This window comes from Salmo trutta, chromosome 12 (genome assembly GCF_901001165.1).
Source record: "Salmo trutta chromosome 12, fSalTru1.1, whole genome shotgun sequence".
In the NCBI taxonomy this organism is placed as follows: domain Eukaryota; kingdom Metazoa; phylum Chordata; class Actinopteri; order Salmoniformes; family Salmonidae; genus Salmo; species Salmo trutta.
In genome coordinates, this window is record NC_042968.1 from 59,385,283 (window position 1) to 59,407,315 (window position 22,033).

At 42.2% G+C, this 22,033-nt stretch overlaps 1 protein-coding gene across 1 annotated transcript; it reads right to left on the minus strand.

Annotated features, from left to right (window-relative positions):
• Positions 1-842: 842 nt before the first annotated feature.
• LOC115203872 (substance-P receptor-like) lies at positions 843-21,584 on the minus strand. The gene is made up of 7 exons (XM_029768941.1): positions 20,767-21,584; positions 20,390-20,565; positions 13,130-13,333; positions 1,942-2,092; positions 1,373-1,578; positions 1,151-1,253; positions 843-1,068 (listed from the first exon to the last, which is right to left on the minus strand). Exons 1-7 carry the CDS (start codon positions 20,995-20,997, stop codon positions 859-861), a joined length of 1,281 nt encoding a protein of 426 aa, XP_029624801.1. The 5' UTR covers positions 20,998-21,584; the 3' UTR covers positions 843-858.
• Positions 21,585-22,033: the final 449 nt, after the last annotated feature.

Sequence of the window (22,033 nt, forward strand, 5' to 3'; positions counted from 1 at the left end):
CTCAACCCCACATAACACCTTTGGAATGAATCGGAGCTCCGACTGCGAGCCAGGCCTAATTGCCCAACATCAGTGCCTGACCTCACTAATGCTCTTGTGGCTGAATGGAAGCAAGTCCCCGCAGCAATGTTCCAACATCTAGTGGAAAGCCTTCCCAGAAGAGAGGAGGCTGTTATAGCAGCAAAGGGGGGACCAACTCCATATTAATGCCCATGATTTTGGAATGAGATGTTCGACGAGCAGGTGTCCACATACTTTTGGTCATGTAGTGTATCTGCCCTGTGCTCTGACCAGACAGACAGAGTACTGCTCCTCACATTGTCGGCTTTGAGCAGCAATCCTTGACAACAAGTGCTGGGTCAGCACACATCACCTCGCAGAAATCCACACACACACGCTTGCACAAATGAACCAACACACACACACACACACACGCTTGCATGAAGAAACAAATGCAGGCAGGCACACATTCTGCCTGACACTGTTTACACACACACAATCATCAGTGTTTTCTTAGCGAGAGACCTGTGGCTGCTGTTGTTGCTAGGGGAAGTGGTGGTCTGGGTGTTCCATACACAGCCCCATGGTTCTGGAACGCAGGGGGGTGAGGCAGGGGGTACACAGGGACGGTGTGGTGAATGATGGAAAGAATCCTTATGTGCTCCACACTTGGCCTGGTCAGGTATACTAGACAAGGATAATAGAACTACAGGTCGTAGTCCACAAAAACCCATGTCTGCCGACAGAAGCACTCTAGACGCTAGTCCTGTTTAATACTTCTCAGTGAACTAGTTGGTACTGTACTAATGCACATATACCTACAGAAATGTTTCAGACACTAGTCCAGTTAGGTGTTTATTAAGCTACTAATCCATGTTGTGTCTGCCGCAAAAAAACAGGGCTGTCGGGTGTGTCTGGGGCTGATTGTGAGTCCATGGAGGTGAGCTCCAGAGTGGTCTGGCTGATAGGGGGGCTAGCTGGCAGCTCGGCCCCACAGCACTCCTCCTCAGTGGGCTGCAGAACCGTCGACACACTGGTCTCCGTCCGGCTGGCTCGGTACACACTCACCTGGAAACCGAGATAAAGGAGGCAAAGTTTATACACACATTCATGCATATACAAAGTAGACAGACTTGTAACACACACACACCTGAGTTTGTAGGTAGCTGGTGGACTTGAGTTCCAGTCCCTCGTAGGAGCCTGCAGGAACACACGGACACCAACAGAACACCTGCTGAAAGCCTGCTCTGAACCTAGAGAGAGATATACATATACGTATAGAGACAGACAGAGGAACAAAGAGACAAACGGGACCAGTTCAGTGCCACCCACAGAACGGTGTGTGCATGTCTGTGTATGTACGTAAACCCACCTGTCGTTGAGACAGCAGTAGATGATAGGGTTGTACATGGTGGAGCTCATGGCCAGCCACATGACAGCCAGGTAAACCTGTTGGATGTAGCGCCACTCAAACAGCTGCATGGGGTCAGGGTGGAAATGCTGGAGCAGGAAGTAGATGTGGTACGGCAGCCAGCACACTGCAAACGTACACACCACTACGATCATCATCTTCACTACCTGAGAGAGGGAGGTAGAGAGTTGAAAGAAATTTAGGGATTTGCCTCAGAATATTAATTTAAGAGGTTCCCTGCTGTGTGCGTGTGGGCGTACGTCAATCACGCACGATCATCATCTTCACTACCGAGAGAGAGGGGAGGGAGAGAGAGAAAGGGAGGGAGAAATAGCGAGAGAGAGAAGAAAGCAGTTTAGTAATTTGCCTAAGAATATCTACTTAAGAGGTTCCCTGCTGTGTCATGCTTACTTGTGTGTGTGTGTGTGTGTGTGTGTGTGTGTGTGTGTGTGTGTGTGTGTGTGTGTGTGTGGCTGCATGAGTGTGTGTGTACATAAGTGTGTTATGTCTGTTTGGTTGATTGTGTGTACCTTGCGTTTGGCGATGAGCTGTTCTCGGTAGCGGTGAGTGGAGTCTCCAGGGATAGTCCCCGCCCACAGGGACAAGCCCACCACCAGGTAGGCACATCCCATAATGCACAGCGGCAGGAAATAGTACAGCAACACCACAGACAAATAGTACCTGCACACATAGAGACTAAGTTAGACACACACAAAAATCTGTCGAAGTGCCCTTGAGCAAGGCACTTAACCCTAATTTCTCCAGTGTCGCCATTGATATTGGCAGACCCTGGCCATGACCACAATCTCCGAGGGTGTCTCAGTTTCCAATTCACACATGCGTAATAATGCACATTTATACAAATACGGGGACCCACCAAATTACACACACACACAAATGAGATTGTCGGACAGGAATGTCACTCAGATGTAGTCTAGTAGAACACAGAGTTCTTGAATTGCTTCCTTATCTCTGTGTCCGCCTGTCCACACACACACACACACACACACACACACACACACACACACACACACACACACACACACACACACTGTCTGCTGATTGATTATCAGTCTTGCTTCAGGGAGTAGCGAGACTCACTGAAAGATGCATGAAATCAATTAACTGAGAGCAGGAGAGGAGAGGCGTAGGGAAGAAGAAGAGGAAGGAGGCATGGTAATGAGGAAGAGGAAGGGGGAAAGGTCACGCGGAAGAGGAAGGAGGAAAGAAAATGAGGATGTGTCATCTCCTAGCCCCTAACTTCACCATCGGAAATGACTTCAATCCCTTCCACACCTGAGACTAATGGAGATACTAAATAACTCACACACCCAGACACACACACACAAACACACATACACACACACACACAGACATACACACACACAGACAGACACACACAGACACACACACACACAGACACACACACAGACACATACTCATGAGAGAGGGAGAGGGAGGGCAGGTGGAGGGCAAGAAAAACAGCAAGAACAAGTGAGAGAGAGAGGCAAAAAAAAGTGGGGACAGAGAAAGAGAGAACTGTGAAAAGAGTGAGGCCGGGATTCAATCCGACAGCGGCTTACAGGCATTGCGGCTTTTAAAGGCAATTTCCGATTGAGCCGACATAAGCAGCGTTTACCGTGAATGGGATGTCCGCGAACGCCGGAACATTTCCTTTAGAAGTGGAAATGCCTATAACCTGCAATCGGACTGAATCCCGGCCCGAGACAACTAGGAAAAAGCCAGGACCATGTGCATCCACATGCACGTGTGTGTGTGTTTAGGAACTATAAAATCAATAACGTCAGGTAATTAGTAGAGTAAATTCTGTATGAATAATTTTTTCATAGCTAAACAGACCACTTTCTGGTTCTTGGGCAATTGAGAAATAAGGTTTTTCGAGTGAAAAAATGTAAAGTTAATGAATTAACATTTAAATACATTTTTATATTCACACAAGTGTTGTCTCTGAACTAATGGTAGCCTAGTGGTTGAGAGTGTTGGACCAGTAACTGAAAGGTTGCTTGTTTGAATCCCCTAATTGCTCCTCTAAGCCACTCTAGATAAGAGTGCATGTTACATGACTAAAACCCTCCAACTCTCCCACCTGCTCAGCTCATCACTTTCATTCTGTCTTGCTTCAGCAGGTTGGTTCAGCAGCAAAATCTGTGGGAAGCTTAAAAGTTGGAAATGGAGAGGGAGTGGTGTTTTGCCTGGCCACATTGTTGACAAAAAGGCCTCCAAAAAGGTTAATGAATCCATACAGACAAATAATAATTAATAATAGATCAATCATTTATTGCCATACATACAGTATGTACAGTCGTGGCCAAAAGTTTTGAGAATGACACAAATATACATTTTCACAAAGTCTGCTGCCTCAGTTTGTATGATGGCAATTTGCATATACTCCAGCATGTTATGAAGAGTGATCAGATGAATTGCAATTAATTGCAAAGTCCCTCTTCGCCATGCAAATGAACTGAATTCCCAAAAAACATTTCCACTGCATTTCAGCCCTGCCACAAAAGGACCAGCTGACATCATGTCAGTGATTCTCTCGTTAACACAGGTGTGAGTGTTGACGAAGACAAGGCTGGAGATCACTGCTGATTGAGTTCGAATAACAGACTGGAACTCAATCACTGCTGATTGAGTTCGAATAACAGACTGGAAGCTTCAAAAGGAGGGTGGTGCTTGTCAACCATTTATCGGATCATCAAGAACTTCAAGGAGAGCGGTTCAATTGTTGTGAAGAAAGCTTCAGGGCGCCCAAGAAAGTCCAGCAAGCGCCAGGACTGTCTCCAAAAGTTGATTCAGCTGCGGGATCGGGGCACCACCACAGAGCTTGCTCAGGAATGGCAGCAGGCAGGTGTGAGTGCATCTGCACGCACAGTGAGGCGAAGACTTTTGGAGGATGGCCTGGTGTCAAGAAGGGCAGCAAAGAAGCCACTTCTCTCCAGGAAAAACATCAGGGATAGACTGATATTCTGCAACAGGTACAGGGTTTACCCCAGTCCTTCACTTTTTATTTTATTTTTTATATATATTGGCATTAGGGGGTAAAGTCATTTTCTCTGATGAATCCCCTTTCCGATTGTTCGGGGCATCCGGAAAAAAGCTTGTCCGGAGAAGACAAGGTGAGCTCTACCATCAGTCCTGTGTCATGCCAACAGTAAAGCATCCTGAGACCATTCATGTGTGGGGTTGCTTCTCAGCCAAGGGAGTGGGCTCACTCACAATTTTGCCTACCAACACATCCTCCGAGAGCAACTTCTCTCAACCATCCAGAAACAGTTTGGTGATGAACAATGCCTTTTCCAGCATGATGGAGCACCTTGCCAGAAGGCAAAAGTGATAACCAAGTGGCTCGGGGAACAAAGCATCAATATTTTGGGTCCATGGCCAGGAAACTCCCCAGACCTTAATCCCATTGAGAATTTGTGGTCAATCCTCAAGAGGCGGGTGGACAAACATAAACCCACAAATTCTGACAGACTCCAAGCATTGATTATGCAAGGATGGGCTGCCATCAGTCAGGATGTGGCCCAGAAGTTAATTGGCAGCATGCCAAGGTGGATTGCAGAGGTCTTGAAAGAGAAGGGTCAACACTGCAAATATTGACTCTGCATCAACTTCATGTAATTGTCAATAAAAGCCTTTGACACTTATGAAATGCTTGTAATAATACTTCAGTATTCCATAGTAACATCTGACAAAAATATCTAAAGACACTGAAGCAGCAAACTTTGTGGAAATTAATATTTGTGTCATTCTCAAAGCTTTTGGCCACGACTGTACATATTTTTCATGTTAATTATAATGTAATCAAAGTTTTTCTTTTGATAGTATAAACAATTGCAAATGTGATTGCAAAAAAGTCATTAAAAGAAATGAAGCTGCAGCAATTAGTCTCTTTCAGAGCGGGGCAGAGAAAAGAAAAAGAAAGTAGATTAAAAACAGAAAATGTTCGTAAAAAGATAGGTGCTGCTGATAATACTGCCATCGTCATCGAAGCAGAGGCAATAGACATGAAAATACACTATATATAAAAAAGTATGTGGAGACACCTTCAAATTAGTGGATTTGGCTATTTCAGCCACATCTTTTGCTGACAGGTGTATAAAACCAAGCACGAAGCCATGCAATCTCCATAGACAAACATTGGCAGTAGAATGGCCTTACTGAAGAGCTCAGTGACTTTCAACGTCCAATACTTTCAACGTCCAACAAGTCAGTTCGTCAAATTTCTGCCCTGCTAGAGCTGCCCCGATCAACTGTAAGTGCTGCTATTGTGAAGTGGAAACATCTAGGAGCAACTACGGCTCAGCCCAGAAGTGGTAGGCCACCACAAGGCAAAGGGTGGCTATTTGAAGAATCTCAAATGTAAAATATATTTTGATTTGTTTAACACTTTTTTGGTTACTACATGATTCCATACGTGTTATTTCATAGTTTTAATGTCTTCACTATTATTCTACAATGTAGAAAAAAGTAAAAAAAGAAATAAAAACTTTTGACCAGTAGTGTATATATAAACTCAGCAAAAAAATATATGTCCTCTCACTGTCAACTGCGTTTATTTTCAGAAAACGTAACATGTGTAAATATTTGCATGAACATAACAAGATTCAACAACTGAGACATAAACTGAACAAGTTCCACAGACATGTGACTAACAGAAATTGAATAATGTGTCCCTGAAAAAGGGGGGTCAAAATAAAAAGTAACAGTCAGTATTTGGTGTGGCCACCAGCTGCATTAAGTACTGCAGTGCATCTCCTCCTCATGGACTGCACCAGATTTGCCAGGTCTTGCTGTGAGATGTTACCCCACTCTTCCACCAAGGCACCTGCAAGTCCCGGACATTTCTGGGGGGAATGGCCCTCACCCTCACTCTCCAATCCAACAGGTCCCAGACGTGCTCAATGGGATTGAGATCCCGGCTCTTCGCTGGCCATGGCAGAACACTGACATTCCTGTCTTGCAGGAAATCACAAACAAAATGATCAGTATGGCTGGTGGCATTGACATGCTAGAGGGTCATGTTAGGATGAGCCTGCAGGAAGGGTACCACATGAGGGAGTAGGATGTCTTCCCTGTAACGCACAGCGTTGAGATTGCCTTCAATGACAACAAGCTCAGTCCAATGATGCTGTGACACATCACCCCAGACCATGACGGACCCTCCACCTCCAAATCGATCCCGCTCCAGAGTACAGGCCTCGGTGTAACGCTCATTCCTTCGATTATAAAAGCGAATCCGACCATCACCCCTGGTGAGACAAAACCGCGACTCATCAGTGAAGAGCACTTTTTACCAGTCCTGTCTGGTCCAGCGACGGTGGGTTTGTGACCATAGGCGACGTTGTTGCCGGTGATGTCTGGTGAGGACCTGCCTTACAACAGGCCTACAAGCCCTCAGTCCAGCCTCTCTCAGCCTATTGCGGACAGTCTGAGCACTGATGGAGGGATTGTGCGTTCCTGATGTAACTCGGGCAGTTGTTGTTGCCATCCTGTACCTGTCCTGCAGGTGTGATGTTCGGATGTACCCATCCTGTGCAGATGTTGTTACATGTGGTCTGCCACTGCAAGGACGATCAGCTGTCCGTCCTGTCTCCCTGTAGCGCTGTCTTAGGTGTCTCACAGTATGGACATTGCAATATATTGCCCTGGCCACATCTGCAGTCCTCATGCCTCCTTACAGCATGCCTAAGGCACGTTCACACAGATGAGCAGGGACCCTGGGCATCTTTCTTTTGGTGTTTTTCAGAGTCAGTAGAAAGGTCTCTTTAGTGTACTAAGTTTTCATACCTGTGACCTTAATTGCCTACTGTCTGTAAGCTGTTAGTGTCTTAACGACCGTTCCACAGGTGCATGTTCATTAATTGTTTATGGTTCATTGAACAAGCATGGGAAACAGAGTTTAAACCGTGTACAATGAAGATCTGTGAAGTTATTTGGATTTTTACTAATCATCTTTGGAAGACAGGGTCCTGAAAAAAGGACGTTTCTTTTTTTGCTGAGTTTATACACATATATATATATATTTATGAATGAATAGCTTGCATACAGGGAGGGACCATGACATTTGGTCTTTTGATATCCCTTTAGTGGTGTGGGGGCTGTGCTTTGTCAAAGTGGGTGGCGTTATATCCTGCCTGGTTGTCCCTGTCCGGGGTACCTTTGGACGAGCCAGTGTCCCCTGACTCCTCCTTGTCTCAGTCTCCTGTATCTATGCTGCAATAGTCTATGTGCCGGGGGGCTAGGGTCAGTCTGCAATATCTGGTGTAATTGTCCTGTCTTATCTGATGTCCTGTGTGATCTTAGGTATGCTCCCACCAATTCTCCCATCTCTCTCTTGCTCTCTCTCTCCTTCCCAGAGGACCTGAGCCCTAGAACCATACCTCAGGACTACCAGGCATGACTATTCCTGGCTGTTCTCCCCCTGCACATACTGTCTCAACCTCTAAATACTCAGCTATAACCACTGTGATTATTATTTGACCCTGCTGGTCTTCTATGAATGTTTAAACATCTTGAAGAACGGTCTGGCCTAAATGGCCATGACCACTTATAATATCCACCCGGCACAGCCAGAAGAGGACTGGCCACCCCTCAGAGCCTGGTTCCTCTCTAGGTTTCTTCCTAGGTTCCTGCCTTTCTAGGGAGTTTATCCTAGCCACCGTGCCTTTGCATTGCTTGCTCTCTGGGGTTTTAGGATCGGTTTCTGTATAGGTACTTTGTGACAACTGCTTTTTAAAGAGGGCTCTATACATTTGATAGATTGATACACACGGGAAACTGTTCAGCGTGAAAAACTCAGCAGTGTTGCAGTTCTTGACACAAACCTATCACCTACTACCATACCCCCGGTCAACGGCACTTAAATCTTTTGTCTTGCCTATTCAATAGACACATACACAATTCATGTCTCAATTGTCTCAAGGCTTAGAAATCAGAGGGTGAAATCAGGGTCATACAGAGTGTTTCTTGGTGGTGTTAAACAAATCTACTATAAAACCAAAGTATCCACCTCACACACATGGTTATGGGCTTAATATTGCATCCCAATATTACACATTATATACACATCACAGAAGACTGAAATATAACAAAACTGTTTGACCGGAAACACCGGATTTTAGGAAGGTTTTTTAAAATAATGTTTATTAATTATAAAAAATATTAATAACATTCCACCCATGTGGCCACTAGAGGGCGATTTAGTCATTTGACAGTAGGAAAGGGGTACGCCGTCTCCTTCATTTAGAAACCTTATTTAAATACAGGTAAATGCATAATATTGTTGTTGAAACATTTTGTTGCAGATTACCCTACACTCTTGACTAACATATGCCGTCAGCTCCTCTGACACTGGCCTCCTCGCCATCCCTCGCGTCAGGCTCCGCTCCATGGGAGACCGGGCTTTTAGCTGTGCAGCTCCTCAGATCTGGAACTCTCTCTCCCTGTCCATGTCAGAACCTCACAATCCATACACATATTCAGTGTCCACACTAGACACACCTGTTCACACGGACTTATCCGGATTCTCTGTTGTCTTAGATTTTATCCTCTGTCTAGTTTTAATATGTGATTGTATTGATTTTTATCCTGCTGATTTTCTGGTGTATATAAAGTGACTTTGGGTGTTGTGAAAAGCACTTAAAACAAAATCTATTATTATTATCTAGCAGCTGATCCTGCATGAACTGGCTAGGGATAGAGGCTATTGCATGCATTTTCCCATTTGTTTGTAGCCCCAAGCACAGAGGAGATAGGAGCACTGAGGTTTCTGGCCAACTTCCACCCCTGAGCATAGCTTGCTAGAACGCTATTTAGCAAACCAGCTACAAAACATTATCCAATACGCAAGCAGGAAGACACCTTTCCTGCAGTTAAATGACCAAATCGCTCTCCAGTTGCCTCATCGGTGGAATGTTATAAATATAAATAATTTCATAAATAATTTAAAAAAAAAATGTAAACAGCTATCGAAGTTGATAATGTGTCATGTAAATGATCCTAAACTGCCTCTCAGTAAGTCTGCCACTGCAAGTTATCCTGTCCCCTCTTCTGTTTACCTGGCTATGCAAATTAATTGACATAGGGGTGTTCATAAATTCATTCTGGAGTGCCAGAGTGCGCTCAGAGTGCGCTCTGGGTGTTTGTAAAGTCAGAGCAATGTCAGATTGTCTTTTCTTAAATTCAGAGCGTTTCGCCCTCGGAACGTTCAGCTCTGGCCAAGGAGTAGGGTTGATCCGAGCGTTCTGACCTGACAAATGCAGTCAAACACCCAAGATAATTGGCTAAAGTTGGCTAGCTTGCTAGCTACTTCCTGACACAAATGAGAGAATACCTTTCTCTGACCATTTTACTCACACTAGCAAAGCTGGTTAGGCTGTTTTCATGTTATCTAGAGAGCTGGTGACTGTAACTGTGCTACTGGCAAACAATTTATCAACGTTTTTTTGCAGACGTTTACCGACACCAGTCATATTCAAAGGGTGTTGCTCATTTGTAAATTAACCAGTTATTCTGATTTCTGGCACACTTAGACGAGAGTGCGCTGAAATCGGAGTAGATAGCCAGAGTGAATTTACGACCGCAACCATAAAGTCTCGGTGGCCTAGTGACTGAAAACAGGCATAATTGAAACAAAATGGCTTTTAACTCTCCGTTCAAAGGTTGTCATGGAGTTTTTAGAAAAACATGCATATGCACCTTTATTTGTAAGAACAAATACATGTTTTTATTATATACCATTTTATATTAGTGGTTATGCCATATGTAGGGCACTGTGTTTTGGCCAATCGTGTCACATAACCTGGATTTGAACCATTATTTAAAGCTTTTTCATCAAACTGTCCCCTTTTATTTTTATATCAGATGGTCCAGCAACATCCTCAGACAATTGCTTATATATTTTTTTTATCTAATTCTCATTTGGAAAAGGCTTAAAATACAGGTCATGTGACATGATTAACTAAAGGCTGTGGCTGCAGATCCAACTTTTTTTTCCAAACGCAGAAGGTCCCAAAGCTTCTGTGCATATGGGGATCACATTCTGCACATGTTTCTTAATACCTGTACTTTACACTCACATTTTGTTGGTCTCCTTTCCCTTCACATTTCTCACTGTCAATCATGAATGACAATTCTTCAAGTTTTACCGGTGAAACGGCCTTGCAGCATCAACCTCAATCAGTTTAACAGGGATCTGCATATAGATCTTATTGAGTCATAGGGCTTACAGTGTTGTTTTCAATGATGTACAGTGAGAGAATTTTATAGCATAGGGTGTTAACAAACTGTAGCATAGCCCACCTGTGTCTTTTACCTAGTGGCACGCAGGTGAGTTTTGGCCATATGAGAGAAAAATGTGGTGGTGTTTTTGTATTCCAGTAACGTTATACTATGCTTTTATATTCTGTTCGGTAGAATACTATCATTATGTGATCGTGCAGACATTGATTCAACTTTGATCTGACTTTATGAAACTAGAACCATTTGCCAGAGTAGCCTGTTCTCTACGATTATAGCAGTGTCCAAAGTATAGAATAAAGACATGCGCAGAAGCTTCGGGACCTTTAGCGCTACGAAAAAATCCAAATCCGGATCCAGAGCCACACAGGGCCCTAACCATATGACAGTGAAAATCATCCCCTGTCATGACAGCGGATAGAGGTGAAATTTGTGAACATTTGTGGGAGATTTGTTTTTCTTTCTGCTGAATTGGAGGGTCCACTACAGTTTAAGCTTTGATGTCATATCATGACATATGGACAGAAATCATGTTATGTGGTTGAAAATCGCCTTCTACGGTTGGTCGCACTATATGATGTTAGGGATTATCAAATAAAATGATTCAAGTATTTCAAAGAAAATAATTCCATCCTAGCCAAATATTTGGACAATATTTCATTATATTCTCATATGTGTATGCCAAAGTTAAATATTTGCAGTTTTCTTATGAGTTACACCAAATTCACAACACTTATGTTGTTCAAAGTCAACATCAGACGATTGCACCACATGACATTATAACCATTTGACATGCCAAAACGATAAAAAATGATCATGCTTTGTGATAAATTGATGCGGTGCCAAACGAAGGAGAACGTGCAGAAATGTATTGTTTTTTCATATAAATATTATCCTTTGAAACAAAAATAATACATCATGTCAATTGCCCTCTTAAATGCTGCGTCATTGACTAACGATATAAAACTTGTATCATTTATAGAGAAGAACTTACAGCATATTGTCCCGGTTTGGAACATGGCTGTCTAGGGAGCCTAGGCTGTTAACGAGGAATATTCATATCTTTAGTATACTTGATTTGAATTTGCTTATTTTCTGTGTGCCAGACAAAATGCACCAGATACATAACAATGGCCACACAGCATCAATAGACAGCACTACAAAAAACAGAAAAACAACAACAGCAATGAATTAAAGTCCTTGAAGTCCTACAACTTCTGCCTAACGATAGTTTTTCATAACACAACACCCACAGGCTGTGGATCTAATATGTGTCTGGTTCTTGATCAATCTGTTGACTAACCGAGGTTGGATAGATTCATGAATCTATTCCACTAGACTAGGATGTTAAAAAGCCAAAAACAGATGCTGGGCCTATTCTTCCAGACGTTTGTGGGTGATTCCATTCCAGAATGGGCCGAAAATATTTTTGGGTATCTCAGATTGTTCTGGCAATTCTCACACAGAAGCTGCATTGGGAGGAAGGATGTTTGATATGGTTTTTTACCGTAAAATCATGATGAAAGTGGCAATTTTAGGCCTTTCTTTGACCTTTACATGCCCCCTGTAAGACCCAATGATCTGTGAAAAGTACATGATACAGACAACATCTTGGTGTCATTATACTCCTTATAGTGTGCTCTAAAATATAGAGCATGTATTGATACAAATAAAAAATAAATAAACACATGAATAGTAATATCTCAAAAGTACCTTTTTGATTTTGTTCATTTTTAGATATATTGTTTTAAACAATATACTCTAAAGCACACCACCAACACATTGAATGGGAAAATTGATTCAAAGGGAACTCCATCTGCTGGTGATTTGCTGAATTTGCAATCCTACAGGAGGGCTGTGATTGGTTAATGACCTAATAATGCCAATTTGTATGTATAAAATGTATAATTTCTTCAAAAGTAGCAGAGAGTCCACTCTGGAAATGTGATGTGTTTGAAGGGTATATTGTTCGAAACAACGTCTAAAAATTAGCTAAATCAAAAGAGGTACTTTTGATATAGTGTATTAATAATACTTGTTTTATGTTGAATAAATGAATGTGAGTAGTTATATTTCGTAATCTACACATACTCCATATATTAAAACACACTATATGGAGTATAATGACACCAAGATATATGTATCATGTACGGTTCCAACATCATAGGGTCTTACAGGAGGCGCGTATAGGTCTAAAAAGGACCTAAAATGGCCACTTTCATCATGATGTTCTTAAATATGGTTTGTGAAATAAATGTAAAAAGCATGTTAAACATACTTCCTTCCCCTGAAGTTTTTTTGGGGCTATCATGGTGTGGGATCACCCTTAGCTCAAAGACAGAAAAATGAGGTGAGTACTAAATCAGATTTTACAGACAGAAAATGATGCAGTTTATTCTCTAATGTCTAATGCTTCCATTAAACACACTCCTTTGTGTGTGTGTCAGTACTCACATCTTCATGAAGTTCATGGTTGTGTTGTTGGTGTATTCGGGCCATTGGATGTAGCAGACAGTCCTACCAGGCAGCTGTTCAGTAGTTGAGTAGTAGTACTGGGGGAAGGCCAACAGCAGAGCTAACACCCAGATCACTCCGATCACTACACGGGTCTCTGTCGAAGACAACCTCTGCCTCAATGGGTGGATGATAGCCATGTATCTGGAACAAACACACATACACACACACACACACACACACACACACACACACACACACACACATAGTGATCAGTAACACACACACATGCAGACCCTTCCTCTCCTTCATCCTTTCCACCTTCATCCTTCCATCCTTTCCACCCCTTCTTCCTCTCCTCCCATCCGCTCCACTCCTCTTCTCCTCCCCTCCCCTCTAGGCGCTTGATTATTGCCCCTTCCAATTTCATTCTCATTTTCTCCCTGCCTTTGTCTATCCCTACCTCCCTCTCTATCCTCCTCTCCCTCCTTCCCTCTGCCTGTTGAGGTAAAATCGATCATCCTCAGACACACCTCTTGTAAACACCCAGCAAAACAAAATTGGTTCTGTTAAAGGTCCCAGAACATTTGCAAGGCTGCGGCAAATCAAATCAAAGTCTATTGGTTGCGTGCACAGACTTACAGATGTTATCACAGGTGCAGCAAAATTCTTGTGTTTCTAGCTCCAACAGTGCAGTCATACCTAGCAAAACTTTTATAAAACAATATACACATAAAACTGAAAAATAAAATGAATTAATATCAGAACGTGCATTGTCAGAGACTGGAATATAAATATATATACATACACTATGGTCAAAAGTTTTAGATCACCTACTCATTCAAGGGTTTTTCTTTATTTTTACTATTTTCTACATTGTAGAATAATATACATCATAATAATAATAATAATAATAATAGACATCGAAACTATGAAATAACACATATGGAATCATGTATTAGCTAAAAAAGTGTTAACAAAACCAATTATGTTTTATATCTGAGATTCTTCAAATAGCCACCCTTTGCCTTGATGACAGCTTTGCACAATCTTGGCATTCTCTCAACCAGCATCACCTGGAATGCTTTTCCAACAGTCTTGAAGGAGTTCCCACATATTCTGAGCACTTGTTGGCTGCTTTTCCTTCACTCTGCGGTCCGACTCATCCCAAACCATCTCAATTTGGTTGAGGTTGGGGGATTGTGGAGCCCAGGTCATCTGATGAAAGCACTCAATGACTCTCATTCTTGGTAAAATAGCCGTTACACAGCCTGGTGGTGTTTGGGGTCATTGTCCTGTTGAAAAACAAATGATAAGCCAAACCATATGGGATGGCATATTGTTGCAGAATGCTGTGGCAGCCATGCTGGTTAAGTGTGCCTTGAATTCTAAATAAATCACAGACAGTGTCACCAGCAAAGCACCCCCACACCATAACACCTCCTCCTCCATGCTTTACAGTGGGAAATACACATGCGGGGATCATCCATTCACCCACACCAGTACCCGCAAAACACCAGTCTCAGTGTCAATGGTGTAGAGGCAACTCCAGGATGCTGGCCTTCTAGGCAGAGTTTCTCTGTCCAGTGTCTGTGTTCTTTTCTAAATGACCCCAAACTTTTGAACTGTAGTGTACATATACATATAATGTTGTGTATAGACAGTATAGACAGTATTTGAATAAAAAAAGGTGTGTACAGCAGTAGTTATATAGGATGAGCCATGACTAGAATACAGTATATACATATAAAGTGGGTAAAACAATATGTAAACATTATTAAAGTGACCAGTGTTCAAAGACTCTATGTACATAGGGCAGCAGTCTCTAAGGTGCAGGGTCGAGTATCGGGTGAGAGCCGGCAATTAACAGTGACTAAGGCTAGTGGTGACTGTTTAACCAGTCTGATGGCCTCTCAGTCTCTCGGTTCCAGCCTTGATGTACCTATACTGTCTCCGCCTTCTAGATGGTAGTGGGGTGAACAGGCTGTGGCTCGGTTGGCTGAGGTTCTTGGTGATCTTCTTGGCCTTCCTGTGACACCAGGTGCTGTAGATGTCCTGGAGGACAGGCAGTGTGCACCCCGGTGATGCTTTGGGCTGACTGCACCACCCTCTGTGAACCGCAGCCCAACAGTGGTTCTCATAACACAAAAACCGTCCAGGTGCGCTGATGGTTATACAATGTTTGTATAAAATATTTGCCTGACGTTGTTAAGAAAGTACCCAGAACACATTTCGTCTGTTCTTTCAAGGTTCCCAGAATGTTTTATTAGGTTTTACGAACAGTCTGATGGGAACATTGTGGGGATATCACTAAATATATGTTCCCAAAACACAAAAACTGTACAGTTGTGGGGATGATTATACAATGTTTCTTTTAGCGTGCAAAAAAAAACACTCACGTGATGTTAAAAGAATGCTCCCAGAACACATTTTTTTATGTTCTTTAAAAAGTTCCTAAAACGTTTCTTTAGGTTGTGGGAACATTGTGGGGATATGACAAGAGATAGTGTTTTGGGAACCTAAACCTGTCCTGTTGTGCTGACATTCAGCTAATGTTTCTATCAGGGTGCACAAAACATTCCTTTGATGTTGCAAGAATGTTGACAGAACAGCTGTTCTGACTTCTTTAAAGATTCCCAGGAACATTTCATTAGGTTGTGGGAACAGTGTGGGTACATTACAAGAGATATACGGTAGGTTCCCAAAACACTGAATCTGTCCAGTTGTGATGACATTCTTACAGCGTTTGTATCAGGGTGCACAAAACAGTCCCTCAATGTTCTTAGAATGTTATTCCTATGTTTTCCAGAATGATAACGTTACATTTTGAACAGGCCACGGCGGTTTCTTTCATCAGTTAGTCCCATGACAATGTATTATACATTTATTGTATAATAGCGTAGTACTTTGGAATGGTATCCCTGGAATAAAGCCACTGCGCTACTGGGATTGGACTAAGACAAATATAAAGCTGTTTGCACCTTTACTCTGACATCCAGGTTGTTGAAGAGAGAATAACTCAATCTAGAAAAATAAGTATCTATTATTATTTACTCGTCTTCTTTATATACTGTAAAGTTGTTTTGACTTTTATTTTCCCTACAAACTTGATTTCACAAATCATGTTCAATTATTGCTTGGCAGATTTCAGTGAGGTGTACATACATGTACATATGCACTAAGACATACTGTATAGCCATAGTTTAGATCATAACTGAAGGATTTCAGTACAAAGGGATATCCACCAGAAACATTATGATCCTGGTGGCGCAGTAGATTAAGTAGCCGACGGCTTGAAGATGGCAGATCACAGGTTCAAATATACTTGAATACTATTCTTTTAAAAAAAAAGCTGTAGCTATTTTTGGATAATACCCTAATACAATATAATGATGTGAGAAGATGGAAATGCCATTTCTTTAAAAGTTTGGCACTACACTTCAATATTAGAAGAACGTTGAAGCAATGTTCCTTTTCGTTGAAGTATGTGTTTAGAACAATTATGGATTGTCAAACCTTACAAAATACTTTATAATGTAGGAATGTTTGTTGTTATCAGTGGTAGTAGTAATATCTCCATGAACATTAGCTGAATATTCCAGGATTTTTCTTTTTTGGAATAACTTCTATTACTTAATTTCTGATGTATGCTCAGGGAACGATATTAGAACCATCATGTCATAATGTCACACTATAACTTTATGAGACCATTGTAGGAATATTCCCTGCTTGTTGTTATGGGTGTTTTGAATAACGTATCCATCAATATTAGCAGAATGTTCCTGTAATGTTTCCTCGGAAACACTTCTATTGCTCCCACATTTTGTTGCGGCAATATGTTCTAAGAACATTACCGGAACGTTGTGTTATTACGTTCCCTGGCAACCTAATGAGAACCTTAGGGGAATGTTCTGTGGTAGTTTTTACAGATGATTGTGACCAGCATTTTAGTGAATGTTAGGAGAAAATTCTAAGGATATTTCGTTTCCAACTTTTAATTCTAAAAAAAAGATTTGGTAATCCCCAAAATGTTTTGAATGTTTGTGGGATGTTATCACAGAACAAGGGATGGAGAGAAGGAGAAGAGGGGAGCAGGGATGATCTGAAGGAAAAGGCTGCTCACACACACTTACGCTGTGGCGACATACTGATGACAGTATGCGAGAGAGAAGCAGGGTTGGAGAATGGATCTCGAGGAAAAGGTTGCTCATACACACACATTTCAAACACATACAGTATATACACACACACAACACCCACTTGAGTTGTGACTAGACAAGACCTTTAAACAAGTCAACATTCACAAAGCTGCGGGGCCAGACGGGATTACCAGGATGTGTGCTCAAAGCATGCACGGACCAACTGTCAAGTGTTTTCACTGACATTTTCAACCTCTCCCTGACCGAGTCTGTAATACCTACATGTTTCAAGCAGACCACCATAGTCCCTGTGCCCAAGGAAGCAAAGGTAACCTGTCTAAATGATTACCGCCCCGTAGCACTCACGTCGGTAGCAATGAAGTGCTTTGAGAGGCTGGTCATGGCTCACACCAACAGCATCCTCCTAGATACCCTATCCCCAACAGATCCACAGATGACGCAATCTCAATTGCACTCTACACTGCCCTTTCCCAACTGGACAAAAGGAACACATATGTGAGAATGCTGTTCATTGACTACAGCTCAGCGTTCAACACCATAGTGCCCACGAAGCTCATCACTAAGCTAAGAACCCTGGGACTAAACACCTCCCTCTGCAACTGGATCCTGGACTTCCTGACGGGCTGCTCTGTCTGCCACGCTGATCCTCAACACTGGGGCCCCTCAGTGGTGTGTACTTAGTCCCCTCCTGTACTCTCTGTTCACCCACGATTGCGTGGCCAAACACGACTCCAACACCATCATTAAGTTTGCTGGTGACACAAAAGTGGTAGGCCTGATCACCGACAAGACAGCCTATAGGGAGGAGGTCAGAGAACTGGCAATGTGGTGCCAGGACAACAACCTCTCCCTCAATGTGAGCAAGAAAAAGGAGCTGATCGTGGACTACAGGAAAATGCGGGCCGAGTTGGCCCCCATTAACATTGACGGGGCTGTAGTGGAGCGGGTAGAGAGTTTCAAGTTCCTTGGTGTCCACATCACCAACGAACTATCATGGTCAAAACAAACCAAGACAGTCATGAAGAGGGCACGACAAAACCTTTTCCCCTTCAGGAGACTGAAAAGATTTTGGCTTGGGTCCCCAGATCCTCAAAAAGTTATACAGCTGCACCATCGAGAGCATCCTGACCGGTTGCATCACCACCTGGTATGGCAACTGCTCAGCATCTGACTGTAAGGCGCTACAGAAGGTAGTGCGTACAGCCCAGTACATCACTGGGGCCAAGCTTCCTGCCATCCTGGACCTATATAATAGGACCTATATAATATAATAATATTTACTTTAGTTTATTTGGTAAATATTTGTTAAACTCTTCTTGAACTGCACTGTTGGTTAAGGGCTTGTAAGTTTCACTTGTTGTATTCGGCACGTGACAAATAAAGTTTCATTTGACAAGTCAAAAGCTAATCCTGTGGTTTTATATCTCCCTCTCTAACTTTAAGCATCAGCTGTCAGAGCAGCTTACCGATCACTGTACCTTTACACAGCCAATCTGTAAATAGCACACCCAACTACCTCACCCCCATACTGTTAATTATCCTCTTGCTCTTTTGCACCCCAGTATCTCTACTTGCACATCATCATCTGCACATCTATCACTCCAGTGTTAATACTAAATTGTAATTATTTCGCCTCTATGGCCTATTTATTGCCTTACCTCTCTACTCTTCTACATTTGCACACACTGTACATAGATTTTTCTATTGTGTTATTGACTGTACGTTTGTTTATGTGTAACTTCGGGTTATTTTTGTCGCACTGCTTTGCTTTATCTTGGCCAGGTCGCAGTTGTAAATGAGAACTTTTTCTCTACTGGCCTCCTGGTTAATTAAAGGTTAAATATATATATTTTTTTTATGAAGCCAATGCTGAAGAGTATAGAGGGGATTTATGACTCATGTTACCTTCAGAAAGTATTCATATCCACATTTTGCTGTGTTACAGCCTGAATTTAAAATTGATTAAATGTAGATGTTTTTGTGACTGGCCTAAACACAATCCTCCATAATGTCAAAGTAAAATTATATTTTTCTAAATTTGTACAAATTAATACAAAATAGTATTCAACCCCTTTGTTACCCCTTTGTTACAGCAAGCCTAAATAAGTTCAGGAGTAAAAATGATCTGTAAGGTCCCTCAGTCGAGCTGCGAATTTCAACACAGATTCAACCACAAGGACCAGAGAAGTTTTCCAATGTCGTCTCGCAAAGAAGGGCAACGACTGGTAGATGGGTACAAAAAAAAGCAGACATTGTATATCCCTTTAAGCATGGTGAAGTTATTAATTCAACTTTGGATGCTATATCAATACCAGGGTTTGGAATCAAAATTATTTTCCAATCGTTTCATTCTGAACAGAACCACTATTATTTTTGATCCGTTCCACTGTGCCGACCAGCAAAGGTTCCGAACCGGTTCGAACCCCAAAAAAGTACCTGTTGACATCGTTCCTTTCTGTTCCTTTTTACACTGGAGTTGCTTACCAGTGAATGTTCCTGAGTGGCTGAGTTACAGTGCTTACCTAAATCTACTTGAAAATATATGGCAATTGCTGAAAATGGGGGTCTAGCAAATATCAACAACCAATTTGACAGTGCTTGAAGATTTTTTTTACGAATAATGAGCAAATGTTGCACAATCCAGGTGTGGAAAGCTCTTAGAGACTTACCCAGAAAGACTCACAGCTGTAATCACTGCCAAAGTTGCTTCTACAAAGTAATGACTCAGGGGTGTGAATACTTATGTAAATTAGATATTTCTGTATTTCATTTTCTATAAACTTGCTATAATTCTAAAAACATGTTTTGACTGTAGTGTGTGTAGATGGGTGAGAAAAACGGTTGAGTTCAGGATGTAACAACAAAATGTGGAATAAGTGAAGGGGTATGAATACTTTCTGAAGGCACCGTACATGTTATGTAAGCTTTACTGTAGCTGGCTGTGGCGTGGTCATACACGCACACACACTCACAAAAGCATGCACGCGCATGTACACACACAGTATATAGGGTTTCTCACCTGTTCCGAGCTATTGCGGTCATGTGGTCATGGACTACATTCCAGTGACAACAAACACACACACACACACACACTGCTCACCTGTCCAGTGCTATGGCGGTCATGGAGTATATGCTGGCGAAGACAGCTGCGATGGGGAAGAAGTTATGGAAGCGACAGTAGCCCACACCAAAGTACCACTCGTTATGGACACTGTAGGCAAAGTTTATCACTGTGTTGAAGGCAGACATGGACGCCTCTGCAAAGGCTAGGTTCACCTGGGAGGAGAGGAAGAGAGGGATCAAACAGACAGATGTAGAGAGAGGAAGACAGACAGACACACACACAGAGAGAGAGAGAGACACACAGACAAACAGACAAACACACACACACACATTATTTTAAAATACAAATATATATAATTAAAATTAAAAAAAGCCATCTCCTTCTTTAGATTTTAATAAGATGTGTTTGTTTACCAGGAAGTAGTTGGTCACGGTCCTCATGCGTTTGTGCGCGAGGATGATCCAGATGACCACCAGGTTACCGATCATGGAGACGCACACCATGCTGCAGTAGGCGACTGCCCAAAGAGCGATCTGCCACACCGGCTGCACGAACTGGTTATAGTCTTCTGTTTCGTTCAAACCGGAGCCGTTAGTGGCGTTAACGGAAGGGTAGTAATCCGTCATGTTCAACAGCAAGTCCATTTTCGGATGTCAGAGCTTTGATGTTGAAAGAGTAAGAATCCAGATATTATATGCTAAAATAATAAATATTATATTTAATAATAAGTTTAGATATTTCCAGTTGCTCAATTTAGTATGATAAAAAAAATATATTTTTGATTGTTGTTTCACAAAAAAAAAAGTATTTACTGCTCTGATGTAAAAAAAAATTGCCGAGGGTTATAAACACCCAAAATATTTTGACTGTGACAGAAAAAAAAGACAAAAGAAAGTGATTGGAATGTTGATCTGGGATAATATCGTAGCAGTCATACAGTTACTTTCTTCTGTTGCCTGGGTCACTGGTCAAGTGTAAGCACTTCTCTCTCCCAAATCCACACGAAATTCTCAGAATCAGAGTTACCGGTGAAATGGTCGTCGTTCTCTGTATTCGTGTTAAGTTTGACGTCAACGGTAGGCCTGAACCTTGTGTCAGTGTTTTCTCTCCGCGCGCGGGCTGGGAAGGACTAACACTACGTAATCTCGTGAGTCCATCACAATGCCAAGCATTTGAAGGCGCATGCCATGCCCATGCCGCACACACACACACACTTGAGCCACATACGCACGAGCGTAATGCCCCCCCCCCCCCATAATAGTTTATGTACAGTATTTATGTATGTATTCAGGTGTTGATTGAAATCACTCTCCCCTGGAAGTAATGTTTTCTGCATCTATATAAAATATGGTCCTCTGAGTGGGTCTGCCATCATAGCAGGCTCATAGACCTTCTATATTTTTGCATTTAAATGACTCTCTCTTCCTGACACGTCGATCCAGGCTGCATCTCAATCCTCAGGATTCCCCAATAGGCGGGCCACTGCCCCCCAAGTTTGCTGAGCAAAAACAATGAATGTATACATTTTTTAGAATTGTCGTTGTTGGAAATGAAATACTGTAAAGTCATAAGGAAATCAGCTCAAAGGGATTTTAATTTACGAAATCTGTTCTAAAGTATTCCCACACATAAATAAAGAGACATATGTGATCGTATCCCAATGTAATCAATGTTTGAAAT